The sequence below is a fragment of the Triturus cristatus genome, chromosome 1_2, assembly GCF_964204655.1.
Source record: "Triturus cristatus chromosome 1_2, aTriCri1.1, whole genome shotgun sequence".
Lineage (NCBI taxonomy): Eukaryota > Metazoa > Chordata > Amphibia > Caudata > Salamandridae > Triturus > Triturus cristatus.
Window position 1 is genome coordinate 664,055,468 of NC_140580.1, and position 16,407 is coordinate 664,071,874.

The 16,407-nt window shown below is 40.4% G+C and overlaps 1 protein-coding gene across 2 annotated transcripts in view; it reads left to right on the forward strand.

Annotated features, from left to right (window-relative positions):
• OGDHL (oxoglutarate dehydrogenase L) overlaps positions 1-16,407 on the forward strand; it is a 713,311-nt gene that overhangs the window by 323,012 nt on the left and 373,892 nt on the right. For both annotated transcript variants that reach the window (XM_085608435.1, XM_085608426.1), the window contains one exon: positions 15,790-15,880. In XM_085608435.1, the coding sequence (XP_085464561.1) occupies positions 15,790-15,880 (91 nt within the window). The remainder of the gene's footprint in view (positions 1-15,789; positions 15,881-16,407) is intronic.

The window sequence follows — 16,407 nt, forward strand, 5'->3', positions numbered from 1 at the left end:
GATTAATATAGTGTATATAAATAAAAAAGCAAAATGTACAATTTAGCATTTCAAAACATTCTATAATTGTAAAGGAATTTGAAAATGTAGGCTAAAAATTAAGGGCCTGATCTTGGTGGTAATGGTCCCTCCGTCGCTTTTCCATTGGATTCCTTGCCTGCTGAATTTAGATGTAGGTGGGTCCATGGACGAAAGATAGTCAGAGTCCCGCCATCTCCGTCAGATGTTCTCACCCGCGATGACAGCGCTATAGGGAAATGCAGCTGTTGGAGGGAGTACTGCCACTTTGTCCGGTGAGCCATTCACAACGCAACTGTGACAGGGAAACCTCCACACCTAAATTGGCGGATTGGAATGAATACAAGGCAGAAACGCACCTTCTCTCACTTTTATACTTCTTTTACCGCCATGGACCCGATCTTCCAAGTCCTGCCTTGACGATGAAGCAAATCAACCCCGTTGTGGCCGGAATTGAAGGTAGCTACTCTTTTACCTGTTTCTTTTTGACTTGTCTCTTAACATTTACACTGGACTTGTGCATTTTTAAATCTGTCTTAAAAGCAATAGCATACCAATGTGCAATGCCTATGTGTGTAATGTTGCCGTTTAAGCAATTTAAAAAAACACAACTGTATGGTTACATTGTATTTCTAAATTTGGTGCAAGCTGTCTTCAAAACAATTAACAATTACTCAAAAAGGACATTCATTCAAAAATCTAAAAGTGACCATACAAGTGTCTTTAAATAAATTGCGTAAATTGCCAAATTAAAACATATGCATTACACATCATTGGGACAAGTGAAATGCACATTAATGTAGAAATTGCACTAGACAAGGTATAACCTTTACTTTTTAAATACCTGTAAAACCAATGTCAGTCCCAAACTTTAATCAATTAATATATTTATCCATATAATATTTCCCATTGTCTAGTGCAATTCATGGTATTGCACCAGATTTGACTTGACACATTTCTTTTCAGGTATAATGCATATCACTAATCAAGTAGAAATAAATTCAACCGTCTTAACACCTTGAAAACATTAAACATCTATTTGTTGATGCACGTGTCCATTATCAGGATGAATGCTTGCACATAAATTCAAATGACCATCACATACTATTTTAACCAGTGTATGAACTTAACAAAGTTGCCAATAAAAATATCTGATGTATTTCCTGCCAAAATGGTAATTAAAAATATGTTCTTCACTTTTTAGTCAGAAACATTGCTAGGAATCAAAGAATTGTAAAGGAAAATTGAAGTCATGACAAACTTAGTGAAACTTTAATAGTGGTTTATTAAACCAATGAGATACTTCTCTCAATAACAAATTCAGTTTTGTTTTACACCAGTAGTCTGTGGCAAAATGCAGTGCTGTGCCGTAGCACTAAACTTGTCCCCAATTGAACTGCCAAGTGGAACCTCCTCAGGAAGGGGCATCTAGTTGGCACAGAGCAGGCACCTCAATGACATTTCTTTGGGTGGGTGGTTTTGGGTTTGGGAGGGGTGGTTTTGGGTTTGGTAAGGGATACTTTGGATTTGGGAGGGGTGGGTTTGGATTTGGAGGGGGTCAAGGCCAGAGCAAAAAAGAAATGTCATTAGGATAAAAGGCTGGATAGGTAGTAGAGGGTTGCGATTGGGAGGTAGAGGGAGTTGCAGTGTGTGAGATGCGTGTCTGTTGGTATTGCAGTTGCATGTGGGTCTGCTTTATGTTTTGTATGTTTAGGTGTGTGTTTCTTGGCAGGTGTATGTTGGTTGGGTGAGTGTGGGCGTTTGGGTTTGAGGTAGTTATTTTGCATGTAGGTGTGTGATGATGAGGTGGTTGGTGTAGTGGTGCTTGTAGGTGTGCTGGGTCATGTGGATGTGGTGGTGGGTGTTGTGCTTGCGGGTGTGCTTGTGAATGTGGTGGTTGAGGTGGGTGTGGGTGGTGATGGATGTGGTTGTGGGTGGTGTGGATGTGGTGGTGGTCGTGGGTGTGGGGGGGCAGGCATAGTGGTAGTGTGTCTGTTGTAGTGCGTGCATGCAAAGGAGTGAGTGTGCTTGAAACAGGGCTGGTAATGGGGATGGGAAAGGGGCTTGAGTTGGGGCACAAGGTTAGGCTAGTTGGGAGGCTGCGGTCATTGAAGAGACTAGGCCTGTAAATGCTCTCTGCAGGCCAGACATAGCGCTATGAATGGCTTCCAGGTATGCTAACATTTGTTGCTTGTGGCAACTAAGCCCCTGGATGGCATTCAGGAGTGCATTCTGGCCTACAGAGATATTTCATAGGAGGCCATTTGCCTCCTCACTTAGCGCAGCTGGGTAGACAGGGGCAGGGGGGAGGTGCCTGCAGCGAAATAGAAGCCACCCCTTTTAGGGGGGTGGGTTTGGCCAACCGGGGGGAGCAAGAAGGAGGGTGGAGATGGTTCATTGGGTGGCAGACAAGGATGCAGTTGGTAAAGTTTCTGTAGGGCTTGCCACCACTAGGGACTTCTTGCTTGTGGAGGCCTCTGAAGATGCCGTTGTTGAGCTGGTGGTCTCTAGTTCAGTCCCCTCGCTCTCCGTGCCACTGGGTCCCTCGGTGTTGGTGGTCTCAGCACCCACAGTGGCCAGCTGCTTCCCCGCCTACGCGGCTATTGTCCCTTTTGCCAGCTGCTGAAGATGCTATAAAGACATGTACAATAGTATTAAAGTATCTGTGTAAATAGAACTGAACATGAAGTTTGATCACAATATATTCTCCAAGTTTTCATATTTCACCTACTGCTAGGCTTTCAAACTTTGGTTCTATATGAACTTAAGCTCATGCATGTAGGCAACATTTCCAGAAACCATTTGGTCACAATTTTGTTGTTACCCATGATAGCTCCTATATCATGTGTGATCTTGTCTCTTATCCATTTTCAATTCTCTCCTAGAACTGTTTACCACCTCTGAATGATTGGGCTTTGTTGTTTAGATTAGTGAACTTGTGTTACCCAAAAGGATATACACCAAACATACCTTTGTACAGTGTGTTTAAAAGGCAAAACACTTCACATTATTTTCATTCACTATAAGTAATTATGAATCAATGTGCGTCAACAAATACTGCAATGTTGTACGTATATTTGTATACACTGAAAGGCAGTTTCCTTTCTTTGGGCATTTCACAATGGGAACTCTTACTTCAAGTAACTAAAGTATATTTCAAACATAAAAAATATCATATGGATTCTGTACTGAAGTAGCTTATCAATGTTTCACGCACTATGTAGATACGTATGCTGTTGAAGAAATTAAGAAAAAAATCTTTTTGGTAGATTGACAAATGACTTCTACAGCATAAGTAAATACATAGGCCTTGATACATTTCTAATCCACTTCAGTTCAGAGCAAAAACATGTTCACATTTGACTCCAAAACAAAATATATGTAGTTATTAAAACTTTGTTTTACCTTTGTGAAATTGTTTTGCAAAATGTGCTGGATTTCTTTAGCCAAATATTGGTACAACAGCACAGAAAATATTACATACACTGATTCATATGTACATTGTACATCAAATATTCAAACGTAATTCACAATATGCAACATATTACACTTTGAAGCAGTTCTACATTTGCCTAATGAGTCATGAGTGGGCCTGATTTTAAGTTTTCCAGATGGGCTACACAAATATGTATGTGATGGAACATTCCATCTGCAAAAGTCCCTCTAAATAGCCCATTTTTCTCCATCATTGAGTTATCATCTGGACATAATCAAGGACATTAAAAATAGTCTTGGGTATGTACTACTCTGCCACCAATATATACACATCCCTGTCTGTGTTGTTCCAAAAATTGTATGCCTCTCACAAATATTTTCCAAAAGACAGACTGGCTTACATGCACATTTGTGAAAGAGTAAGACACCATGCAAATCTGTCACTTTTAACATGAATGAAATAGTATTTTGCAATCAAAACACATTTAGGATATGTTTTCAATCTAAAATGCTGCCATTGATGTTATTAGACATTTTGGCTCACTTGCTCACTCGTTTGTGCATAAAACCTGCTTACCAATGTGACGTTTGGTACGTCCACTGTATCATAAGTGCATTTTATGCTATGTCACATGTAATAGGGCTATCCTTACATCATTCACAATAGTGAACAGGCATCTCACCTGACACAATGAAGACTAGTGGCCTGTTTAGTACAACTGTATCTGATAAGATAAAACAACCTGATGTATATTGGTTGTTTAGGCAGGCATGTGTCTGCTGAAACCAGTCCTTTGGTAGTGAACAACAATCGCATAGTATCCTTTTCCACAAATCTATATACAAAACACAACATCATTGTTGCAAGGTCATCCTGTGCCCTGGGCACCCCCCAGCTTGTTTACTGACTGGTACTGGTGGTAACTGACTCTGGCTGACCCTGGGCTCTGCCTAACCAGACCCAGGGCCAGTGCTATCCTGAAAGAGAGGCTTAGAATACAGTGAAAAAACCTACATACACATGGGTACACTATGGGTTGGGGTACCTCTGTGATTGGTATGACCTCCCCTATAAGGCCCTATTTCATATTAGGGCAGGGGAATTAAGACGACTTTTAAGTCCCTAGTATATAATAGGGCATGGCAGTTTAGAGGACAGCAGCCCTTTCTGTACTTGCATGTGTGCACTGCTTAAGCCTGAGGTCAGTTTAAAAGCATGCCCTATGTTGCAGGACTGCTTTTTAAATGTAAATTATGCCCAAACTCGACTTTGGTATTTGGGGCACTTAGAAGTTGATAAACTACAATATTTAAGCGTATTAGGCACCCCTAGGGTCTCCCCTAGGTGTCCCAGGGGTGGGGGTCATGTATTTATAAGGAAGACCCTTATAAAATGAGTTTCATATGCCCTTCGTTAAGTGAAATTGCACATTTCCCTCCCAACATTATGATAAAGTGCTTCACAAAATCGACTTTTGTGCTAGGAGCACTGTGGAGCGAGGATATGCAATATCTTCACATATTCAGAACCCCTAAAGTCTCCCCTAGGTATCCCAGGGATGTGGGGTCCTGTAGGTATAGGCAGGGCCCTTATAAAATGTGTTTTTATTAGGCCTGGTGATGGAAAAATGGCCCAAGTCACTTTTCCCATTGCAAATCCACTGCCACATAGGTTAACATGTCAGGAAGTTATTAGCTAATAATTCCCGCTAGGAGAATCATAGAGATACCATTCAAAGACCTTCCAAAGAAGGTGTTGATAAATCCAACAATATTTATTGTTGAGTTTCTCTAAAAGTGTACATACAAGAAGTTATACTACTTTCTTGTCTGTAAGCCAAAATTCAGCCTACCAGTGGTCTGTCCTGATTGGTCAAAGTTAAGTGGATTAGCCAGGCTCCTTTGATGAGGTGATAAATAGCCCCTGGGTTCTGCTGCATAGGAATGCCAGAGCAGGGGGAGGGGTTGTAAACCATATTCTTCAATGGAAGGAGGAGACAGACAGAAGAAGTCAGTTTCAATTTACACATCTCCTCTTTGAACCCAGCCAGATGGTGGGATTAAGGAAGTAATGAGCAGAGGCAAGGGGGAAAGTCCATGGAGATCAACCATCCCGGAAGGAGGGTAGGGGTGTTTAGCCAGCTCTTCTCTCCCTGCTGGAAAATCAGCCATTATGCCATTATGAATTGTGCAGAATTGGTGCTCTCTGGTAGAAAATAGTACCACATGTCGGAGGTGGTTATACCCTGGGATGTTGCTCTGCACCTCATTGGACATGAGTGCCCTCCTGCTTGATCCAGAGAACTTGAAATAAGTATCTGAGAGGGCCAGAGCCTCTCCGATCTGCTGCTTGAAACTTAAGAGAGAAGAAGGGTCCATACTGAGGAGTTTGATTAGCACCAACCAGGCCTTGCTCTCTGAAGATTGCGCCTGCTGCACAATCTGAACTACAGCCCTGTAGACCTAACTTGCTTCAAAAGGACTAAAGAGTGGACTCCCTCCAAGCTACACGTTAACAGAGCTCACCTGGAACATCAACACCAAGATTCCTCAGCCTAGAGTACTACCAGTGGATTTGTAAGAGTTTCAAGTGAATTGTGGGAAATGAAATCCTAAACTGTCAAGGATCATCTTGGAGCTTCCAGACCCTTGGAGTATGTTCTGGGCACTTTTGGACCCTTTGGGGAACTTCAGGAAGAAGTTCCATAAGTATAGAGAAGTTTGGAGCAACTTTGGAAAAAAGCTCCATAAGTGAACCAACTCGACCTGGCCAGCCAAGCCGGTGACCCTCAACCACGAGCCGACCTGCCGCCCAGGTTCGTCCTACTGGAAAGCTCCGGAGGTCCCATTTCCAGAGTTTGACCGGAGTAAGCTGAAACCCAAGCTGGCGAAACCTCATCGAAGCCGGCCTGGTGAAGAGCATCGAGGGACCCCACAAAAAAAGCTCCATAGAGGTCTCTAAGTCAGAACGCAGAAAAGGTGACCTGAACCAACCGCGAGAGCCAAGCCGCCCACCTTCAACTGCAAGCCTACCTGTATCCCTGATTTGTCCTGAGGGAAAGCTCTGAAGGTCGGACTTCGCCACGTTTGACCGGGAACTTGTCACAAGGCAAGCTGGCGAACACTCACCGAATCCAGATTGGCTGAGAGCTTCAAGGGAAGAAAAGATCAAGAAAAGTTTCTAAGTCAAAGGGTAAAAACTTTGAAGGAAAACTACCGTGAGGGGTAGCCGCGCAGGGCTCCATCACAGTCGGCATGAAACTTTGACTTTGAATCAGCCTAGCGCGACCAGATGTCCCAATAGGTGATATAGGTTTCTATGTGCTGTATAGTGCTAAATCTTTAAAAAAATTGTATCCCCGGTTCCCTACATTGGATTTTGTTTGTGCGAGTGTCATTTTAAAGATACAAATATTTCCTATTGTTATAAATTAGTGTTGGATTTTTATTGTGTGTGGTGTCTTAATTATTTACTGGTGTTTTAAAATGTTTTACATACCTGTCTTTGAAGTTAAGCCTGCCTGCTCGCAGCCAAGCTACCAAAGGTTGAGCAGGGGAATAACTTTCTAAGACCTGGACTTAGCCCCATATTGTGTTAGTGGCCTTATTGGCAGTGGCAGATATTCATTTGCCATTACTAATAACCCACTTCCCAACAATCATGCATCTTGTGCAAAACGTACACCTTCAAGAACTCTTCTTCTGCGTTAGCCATGTGTCAGCCTTAATGCTGATAGCAAAATTATTTGCTGTAACAAAAATGTGTTATTTTACATGTTCATTTCAACCTAGGACTTATCCCTTCATGCTGCTGTTGGACTCTCATCTGCCCATCAAGCACCAGATAGGCCACTGCAAGTATGCGGGCCATTAGAGAGGTCAGGGTGTAGCGCATACACTTCCCACCTGGGGATGACTTGCAGAGCTGGACTTCTTGGTCCAGCATCGTAGGTCCTCATCCCTCTTCCGACAGGGAATGGTGCACCGCTTGTAGCCCCCCAGGGTCAACACCTTCTTGGTGATGGGCTTCCATATGTCCTTTTTAGGTCTCGCCTGACCCAGCGCATGCGCTGGTCTGGCGAGACTTACTGAGAGGGCTCCAAAAAGTGCTACCAGGCCAGCCTAGAGCCACAGTGCATGTGCGCGGGCGCGCGCGCCACTTTTACCGCGATTACTCTCACTTTAGCGGCCGCACGGCCACTTTGATGTTTGCTCACCATCTCGATCACTTTCGCGGCCGCTTGGCATAGCCAATAGGTCTCGCTTTTGGGACCCTATAAGTGTTTAGTTATGCAACTGTTGCATGGCTAAACACTTATAAGGTCCCAAAGGCGAGACCTATTGGCTATGCCAATGCTTGTTCTGATGGGCGTTGACCTGTATGAATACAAGCAATTAAAGAAAAAAAGAATTGTTTTGTGACTTGTTGTTTGTCTGTATTGATGTAACACATTTTTACTACATCAATCACAAGCAGTACTCAAGTGTTACTACACAATATATTTTTGTTTTTCATTGAGCCAAAATAAACAATAAATCATACTTTTGTTGTAACTTGTTTACTACCCTTATCTTTCCTAAATTCAATAATCCTGGCCAGTGACATCATCAATGCCAGGAGACTCTAACTTTTTCTGTAGTGAGTGCTACTTCTTATCAGTGAATATTGTTTTGAAATACTGGAGGCTAAACAGCTTACACATTGTAACCAGACACCCCCACGGCCAGCTACATTGACTGAAAGCCAAATGTCCATAGAGCCAGATACTATGGATTGAACTAAATACCATGACTAAGGGCACTATGAAAGGTCTGCCAGGTGTATCAGTGAGGGCGTGATCTTTGGGGATGTATTAACATGTGTGCCTATGAAGGGGATATATTTGTATGGGTGACTGAGAGCCTGTGAAATGTAAACTGTTTGTGTTAATAACTCTCCATTTAATTTTTCTGCCATTTAAAAGCATTCATCAGCTGCAGCCAGATCTTCTGCCTCACAATAGTAATTCCACATCAGTACCATCAATAGTCAAAATAATGGCAGTACTCAATTTTTTGGCCACATGATCATTCCAATACACTGTGGCAGTATCTGATGGAATGTCTCAACCAGCTTTCAATGGTGTGCTTCAAGACATTCCTTCTTCAGTGATGAGACACATCAACAACTTCATTCAGTTTCCTACAAACCAGGATTTTACCCATGTGAAGGGCGATTTTTATGCCTTGGGCCACTTACCACATGTGGTTGGAGCAATTGTTGGCACACATATTGCCTTAGTGCCACCACACACCAAAGGACAAGTGTACTGCAATCAATAGAACTTCCACTCAATCAATGTGCAAGTTGTCTCCTTACCAGGTTTGTACATCACAAGTGTGTGTGTGCATTTTCGTGTATCAGCCCATAATTCCTTTGTACTATGGAACAGCAGCATACCCCAGCAAATGTCACAACTTGGACCTGAGACAGTCTGACTTGTTGGTAAGTACTATCTGTCACTATATTGTTTGGTTAATGTAAAGTGTAATGATGTTAAAACGTGTTACATTTTTGGGATCATTTTTTTGCATCCCATATTGGAGACTCAGCTTATCCTAACCGACTATGGTTGTTACACCACAGAGGAATCCAGCAACGCCAGGGGAAGTCCGCTTCAATAAGGCCCATGGAAGAGCACAGAAGCCAGTGAAGCTGCCTTTTGTGTTCCTAAAGGCCAGACTTCAATGTCTGGTCAAGACTGGTGGAGCCCTCCTCTACTCACCCGAGAAGGTATGCAAAATCACCATTGCCTACTGCATGTTACACAACATAGCCCTGCAACGGAACATCCCATACACTGCAGATGAAGACCACCATGAAGAGCCATGTCATTGATAACCTCTTCACATGACTGTAAGTATATAATGAATTTTATTAAATGAAATGTTAAACCAATTTCTAAGGTAGTGAGGTTAAAGTCTGTGCTACACATTATTTAGAAAGGCCAAGTAAAGTGACATCCAGTGCAACGATGTTTGTCGATCAAAGTTTCGACACTTTGACTACTGTCAGAGATTGTCTAAGGGTGGACTACTGTCTGTATATACCTTGGCTCAGACATATCTATCACTGGTTCAAGCTCCTTTTCAATCAAGATCCTTTTTTAATTCCCGAGGAAGCTGCCAGTATATCTAAATTAGATCTCAAGGTGTCTTTTTTACGTTATACAAGACAATCTAGAGATCCTGTCCGTCTTAAACAGTGTACTTATGTCTTCTATGGTGAAAATAATCTAAAAGAAGGTTTTCAGCCATATCTGACCGAAGTCACAAGAAGATCTCATCGCTTTGTTCTTACCCGCCTAAGGCTCGGAATAGTACACCATCTTGTGTCCTTTCCTATCACCAGGCAGCATAGTAATATTTTATGCCCATGTGATGATTCATCCAAACAGAGTTGTTGCCATTTTATGCTTTTTTGTAAATTGTATGTATTTTTAAGATGTCACTTTTTAAAACCTATCTTTTTAAAATACAATGTCCGGACTACAAAGAGCGCAATGCAGTTACTGTTTAATCTGGAGAGTGCAGATATATGTTTTCATACAGCTACTTATATTTTGAAATGTATGTGTGCCAGGAAATCTATTATTATGTAATTCTCTTGGCCTTCCATAAGTTGCACTGTCACTTTAGCGAGTGAGCAATACAAGCGACTCTTTGCACATGTCCAGAATCGTGAATTGCACTTTACTTTGCATTTCTTTTGCACTCTAACCGGCATGTCTGTTCTTTGGTCATATAAATTTTAAGCCTACTGGAATTATTTTATCTGTTTTATATTGTTCATCCTATCATGCACTGGCACTTTATACGGGGATGGTAACCTAAACAATTTCTTGGGGTCAGCATATCAATTATTTCTATGTTGTACCTTTCTATGTAACTGGTCTATATCCTGTTATTCTAAAGTTTTTATTGTATGATGTTGTATGTTATTTCATGTTTGCTATGTGGCTGTTTAAACATGCCGAATAAAGCATTTTTGAACTGAACTGAACTGACTACTGTGTTCATTAGCATTGCTCATCATTGATTGTTCTTTGAAAATGTGTCCTCAAATAAATTAATTTGTAAGGCCTCTATTTTGAAATGTAATTTAATTAACCTTCTTGTTTTTATCTGTTTTAGGACCCTTCTCCATTTAATCTTCATTTGGACATTTCAGAGTTGTGACATTAGCAGTTAAATGCTGCTGTTGCGAAGTACAAAGGGAACATAGGTTGTTCCTATGCAATACACACACAGACTTTGGGTGTACATACCTTGTACTGAAACAATTTGCATAGTGATTGAATGGAAGTATTTAAGATTGCATTCAACTTGTTTTCTGTTGAATGGTGGCACCAAGCCAATATGTGATGCTTGATTTGCTCTAACCACATGTGGTAGTCAACCAAACGCATAGTCACCTCCTTCACATTGGTAAAATGGTTTAGTGTATGAGCATGTTGACACTTCTCATCATTTTAGAAGGAACTTCTTGTAGCACACCACTTAAAGTTGGTTGTGACATTCCCCCAGACACTGCAACAGTGTATTTGAATGCTCCTGTGGCCACAATATTGAGTTCTGTCTAGATTTAGGACTATTGGTCGTGTTGTTGTACAATTCCTATTGTGAGGCAGAAGATCTGGCTCCAGCTGATGACATAATCCAATTATATTTTTGCCTATTGAATCTGATTGTTTTGAATATATTCCCTTCCTCCATGGTGGCAAGGCGTGGAACTGATTATGGTCCCTTCCTCCATGGTGGCAAAGTGTGGAACTGGAAGTGTAAAAATGGCACTGAGTATTTGTGTTATGTATGGTTTGTTATGTTTAAGAAAAATTTGACAGAAAAGTCTCTTTAAAATGTAATAAACTACATGTCGATGAGTTTTTAGCATTTGTATTTTGTTGTCATGGTAGATTTTTGGGAGAAACATGACCTACTTTCAATTCATTTATAAATACACAATCATTTGGTTGTTTACATTTTGAAATGTATGTTGGAAAGAAAAACAATATAATGAATACAGAAAATATCAAAACACCAGACTTTGTCTTTGTTATTTTTGCTTTCATTAAGCAAAACCAAATAAAATCAAGAAAGGAAGAAAAACAATTAGCAAACGAAAAGAGAAATAGCCATTCATGGTGAATGAAGCAATAATTGTTGAGCCAAAAAATGTTGTAGTCCAAAATACAACTGGCCTTAGAAAGGTAAATGTGTTCAGAAAATAGTCTACAGAGTGAATGGTAGTCACACACTGGAGGAAATTAGGTTCTGCGTCTCTTGGTGGTGTTCTTGCCATTCTCTCCTGGTGCTCCAGATGAACATGTGCTCGTGGCTCAACAGTTGCAGGGACTTAATTGGGTGCAGGTGTTGCCGCTTGTGTCTAGGCCTCCCTTTCTGTGGCGGAGGCATATGTAGTTGGCCCAGATTTAGTAGGCCCACAGAAAGGGGAAGCTGGTACCAGGAAAGTCCTGCACATATGGGTGTAAATGACCCGCAGCACCCGAGTCAGGGAGTCCAATTTGGAGTTGAGATTCTCCATCTGTACATTGTGCTCCCACTGCAACTGCTTCATGTCCCAGAGCTCTGTAGGAACCTGGCCCATCATGCCTTGGGACTGATGGAAGGATCCCAAGACTTGGTTGATGGTGACATGAGTGACAGTGATCTCAGTGGTTTCACTATGCTGGCCCACAGAATCCCTCCCACAACCCCTACCCCCAGTACCCTGTGCCCTTGGCCTATTGTGCCCCATCCCACTGGTTTCTGGCTGAACTGGAGGTGGTGGTGGTGGTGTCTCAACAGCAACCAGGACTGGGATGCACAAGATCGGTGGGATATTGCTTTGGGCACAGGAAGTGGCGGTATCTGTAACTGAGGTGTTGTAACAGCTGGGGTGGGAGGTGTAGGTGTGGGCCGAGTGAGACTCACTAGAGGCGTCTGCCAAGGCAGACGAGATGGACCAGTTCGCTCTTCTTCATCCGGACGTACAGGATTGGAGTCCTCCATGGATGCTTGATCCTGGGCTGGAGTGGAGGTATCCTGAGTGACAGATGTTTGGCCACGTACTCTGACTGTTGGACCTATTATGAATGTAAAACAAATAATATTTTGTAAAAGTGTGGAATACATACACATCCAATGAATTTGAAGAGAATAAATGTAGCAACCTAAAAGGGAAAGGGAATTAAATATCATGATTAGAAATGTCAGTGTAATTGCAATTTATTACACAATCAGTTTATATTTCGTACAACACTACTTCAAATATGCAGGTAAGAAGATGTCCTTTAAATGAAAAAAATAAATTAGTAAGTATACACATAATGTACCAAGCATTCAACACTACATAGTAGAGAGGAGAAATGTGAAATTAACCATTCCGATGACTAGCAGGCTAAAAACCAGACTTTTACACAATTTAGAGGGATGTTTAGAATTAGTTATTATATAAACAGTGCAGAGTAAATTTTTCACATATGCCACTTATATTCAGCATACAAATTTACAGGCCCTAAATGTTTTAGGTTAACAAACTTTGATTTGTGAAACTAATGACATCAATTCAATTACATGAAAAGAAAAGGACAACATTCAAAATTCAACACTAACTATTTCCAAAAGAGAGCATTAAATAGAGATTGATCAATAAATGACACTTTACAATATGTGAAAATATGATAGAAAAGGGAGAATGAACAAAATTAAATGTCAATATTATTTTCGCAAAACTGAAACAAGGCACCATTGTAGTTGTAGTTATTTCAATGAAAAATTCACAACACTTATAAAATTGTAACTTGAACATACCTTGTGAAAATCTACATTAAAATAGAACAGACATTTACTGTGTGAAACACATATATGTTATTTGGAGTACAAACACTTACAGGCATTATAGCATCATGTGGAATGTGATGGCTATTGAGCCTGTAATCTTAAATACAACTCAAAACATTCAAACAAACAAGGCAAACAAGATGTTACTGATATATTTAGGTTTCTATGTAAAAACATAATGTGCTGAACATTGGGGGTTCCTGGGTACCAGTTATGATTAAGTGGGTGCCCTCAGAAGTCAAACATTAAGAACCACTGCTCTAAGGATTTAATGTCCTGTCTTGTACCACACATGAGAATTATGTGTGCTACTGTTTTGCAGGAGGGCTTGAGTCGGAGAGCAAAAGATTGGTGCAGGTGCTTAGTACTGGTGACAAACATGTGTAGGATAACCCATACATGTTTCTTCCTGCTTAGTGCAAAACTGATGAAGCAAAGGCCCGTTTAGTCGACCAAGATGTTTCCCTTTTCAGATATATAAAATATCAGTGCTGCATTCAGTATAAACATCCTCAGCTATGGCACTTGGGTAACTCACCCCAGAGACCCAGCAGTTCCTGGGGTGAATCGTAATGATGTTTCCAATCAGGCTCCTGTTTCCAGAAGTTTAATCTCCATTGATTTATTCTTTTCAATTATAAAATTGTAGACTTAATTGAATCCCTAGTTTTAAACTAACCAAATGTAATTAAATATAATTGCTAACCTTAAAGTAACCCTTATGCTAAATTACATTAAAATAGTTAGAATTAACCTAATTCTAAAATTAAAAGTAACTGTTAATTTAAATATGTTTAAATTGAATATTTTCCTTACTGAAGCCACATTACTAATCCTAATCTTAATTTAAATTAGATAATTTAAGTAAGTGTCTTTGACCTAATTCTGAGCTCTAATTTAACTTCAAGTAAGTTAAATAATTAACAGCCTAGCACTGCCACTAATACTGACCTCCTGTTAATAGTATATTTAATTTAATTTAACTAAATAATGAACCTAACCCCATTACTAACCATAATCCTTTATTAATTTAGTTTCATTTATATTAATTAAATTAAGTTGTTCTACCTACCCGAACCCTAGTACTAAACCTAATCTATTCCCTTATCTATAGAGTTTCTCTAACTTACTTAGTAGTCTTACTCCAATTCTTGTGTTATCACTAGCCCTATCAGTCTGTTTCATGTGTTTAAAAACAATGTTAAATGTACAGTTACCCCATAAATATATTATAGAACCTTGAAATCAAAATAAACATTTTCTGTACTTATCCTGAACAAGGTACAGCCTTTGTAATGGCAATCTCAGGGCTTTACGTTTTTATAGTGCTTTGGTGTAGTAACCCAGCAAGTTTGGGGGGGGGGGATATCTATAAGCAAGCATACCACAGTTGTATTGGTATGTATTTTTCTAGACTGCTGGGTTACCACTGAGGTAACTTTTTCATGTAAGGGGAGATGGGTCATGATCCCTTATTGACTGGAAGATGAGATAGATTGTTCAGATCATCTGTAATACAAGAAGTGTATTTGTTTTGTTTACAAAATGGAGAAATGCATTTCATGTATTTTAGTACGGTAATCTGCCACTTTAGACAAAGCGGCACTGTACCTTGCCACCTGTCTTATCTAGTTTGTGATGTATTCTGTTTGGTAGGATGGTGGACAAATCTCAGTTATATGTCCTTTCTAATTTTTTTGAAAATATCATTTATGATTGAAACAAGTATCGACTTTATGCTCATTGCTGGGTGATGTTGTCTCTAGAATATATCCAGCAGATTGTTTGATATACTGAATACACTGAATGAGTACAGGTGTATGCAGTAGTTGTCAGGATGATCTGGAGTGATTTTAGCTTTGGGGATAAAGTGCTGGAGATTACGGGCCAGTTCAATAGTAGCAGTAGTAGTGGCAATGGAAGCAGTAATATTATACTACTAGCAATAGTTGCATTTGAGATTGCTTATCTGCTATATCAAGTGGACATAATACACAGTGAATGCATCACATCTGTAGAATTCCTAGAGTGAATAAAAGGCTAAGAATTCAATTTTTTTTAAACTGGACATGGCAGACAGTAGGAGCAGATTGAAGGGAAGATAATTCCCCAAGGCGGTGTGGCTGAGGAATTGGGAGTGGATCATGAGACTCGGATCACAGTACATGGGGACATACGGTAGCAGCTTATTGCAAACAGCGCTCAGTGTTATCCCATAGATGGACTTGTCCAGAATATAGAGCCTACTGAAATGAACTACATGGGCTGTTTGCCCAGCGACCGTGGTCCCACCTCTGGGAGTGAGGTAGCGAACAGCTGAAAAACGTTTTTTCAGATTCAACAGATTTTTAAGCCTTAAATATGTAATTGCTGCTATCATTTTAAATATTGCTGTCAGTACTGACTTATGACCTTTGCATTTTACAGTGCTAACTGTTGCCATTTGTTTTGCAGGGGACGGTTGAATGTGCTTGCAAATGTGATTCGAAAGGATTTGGAGCAGATTTTTTGCCAGTTTGACCCAAAACTTGAGGCTTCTGATGAGGTGAACCTTTTCTGCCTTATTTGTTTCTGTGAACACATTTCTTGTTGATAAACATTTGTGCAGATATCTGTCCACGCAATCAGGCCTAGTAATTTGTAATAATGGCATGGGACTCAACATGGTAACAGTGACATTAAAAGGTTCAGAGGTTATCAATGCTCTTTTTATTATATTTCCTCAAAATATTCAGTCTCTTGCCAAAATCTAGCTCACGATTCCCTCAAAGTCACTCTCTTATCACTTGTCTCCAAAGATGTACTTGGCCCTCCCTCCAATTGTTTAATCTTGTACTTAGTAACCAAGCATTCTACATTACCATTCCACCTAAAAATGAAAGCACCCCCATCTCAGCCATTCAATAACATACTTTATTCAACACTTTTATACAAAAACCCCACTCTTCCTTTGCTTTACCTTCAAACTTCACACTAAGGTTTCCATTTTGTTTTTACAGAATCACTGTTTTCCAACCAGTAGCTTGCCATTTCCTGTCACACACTTCAATTTTGAAACATTGCACGCACTTA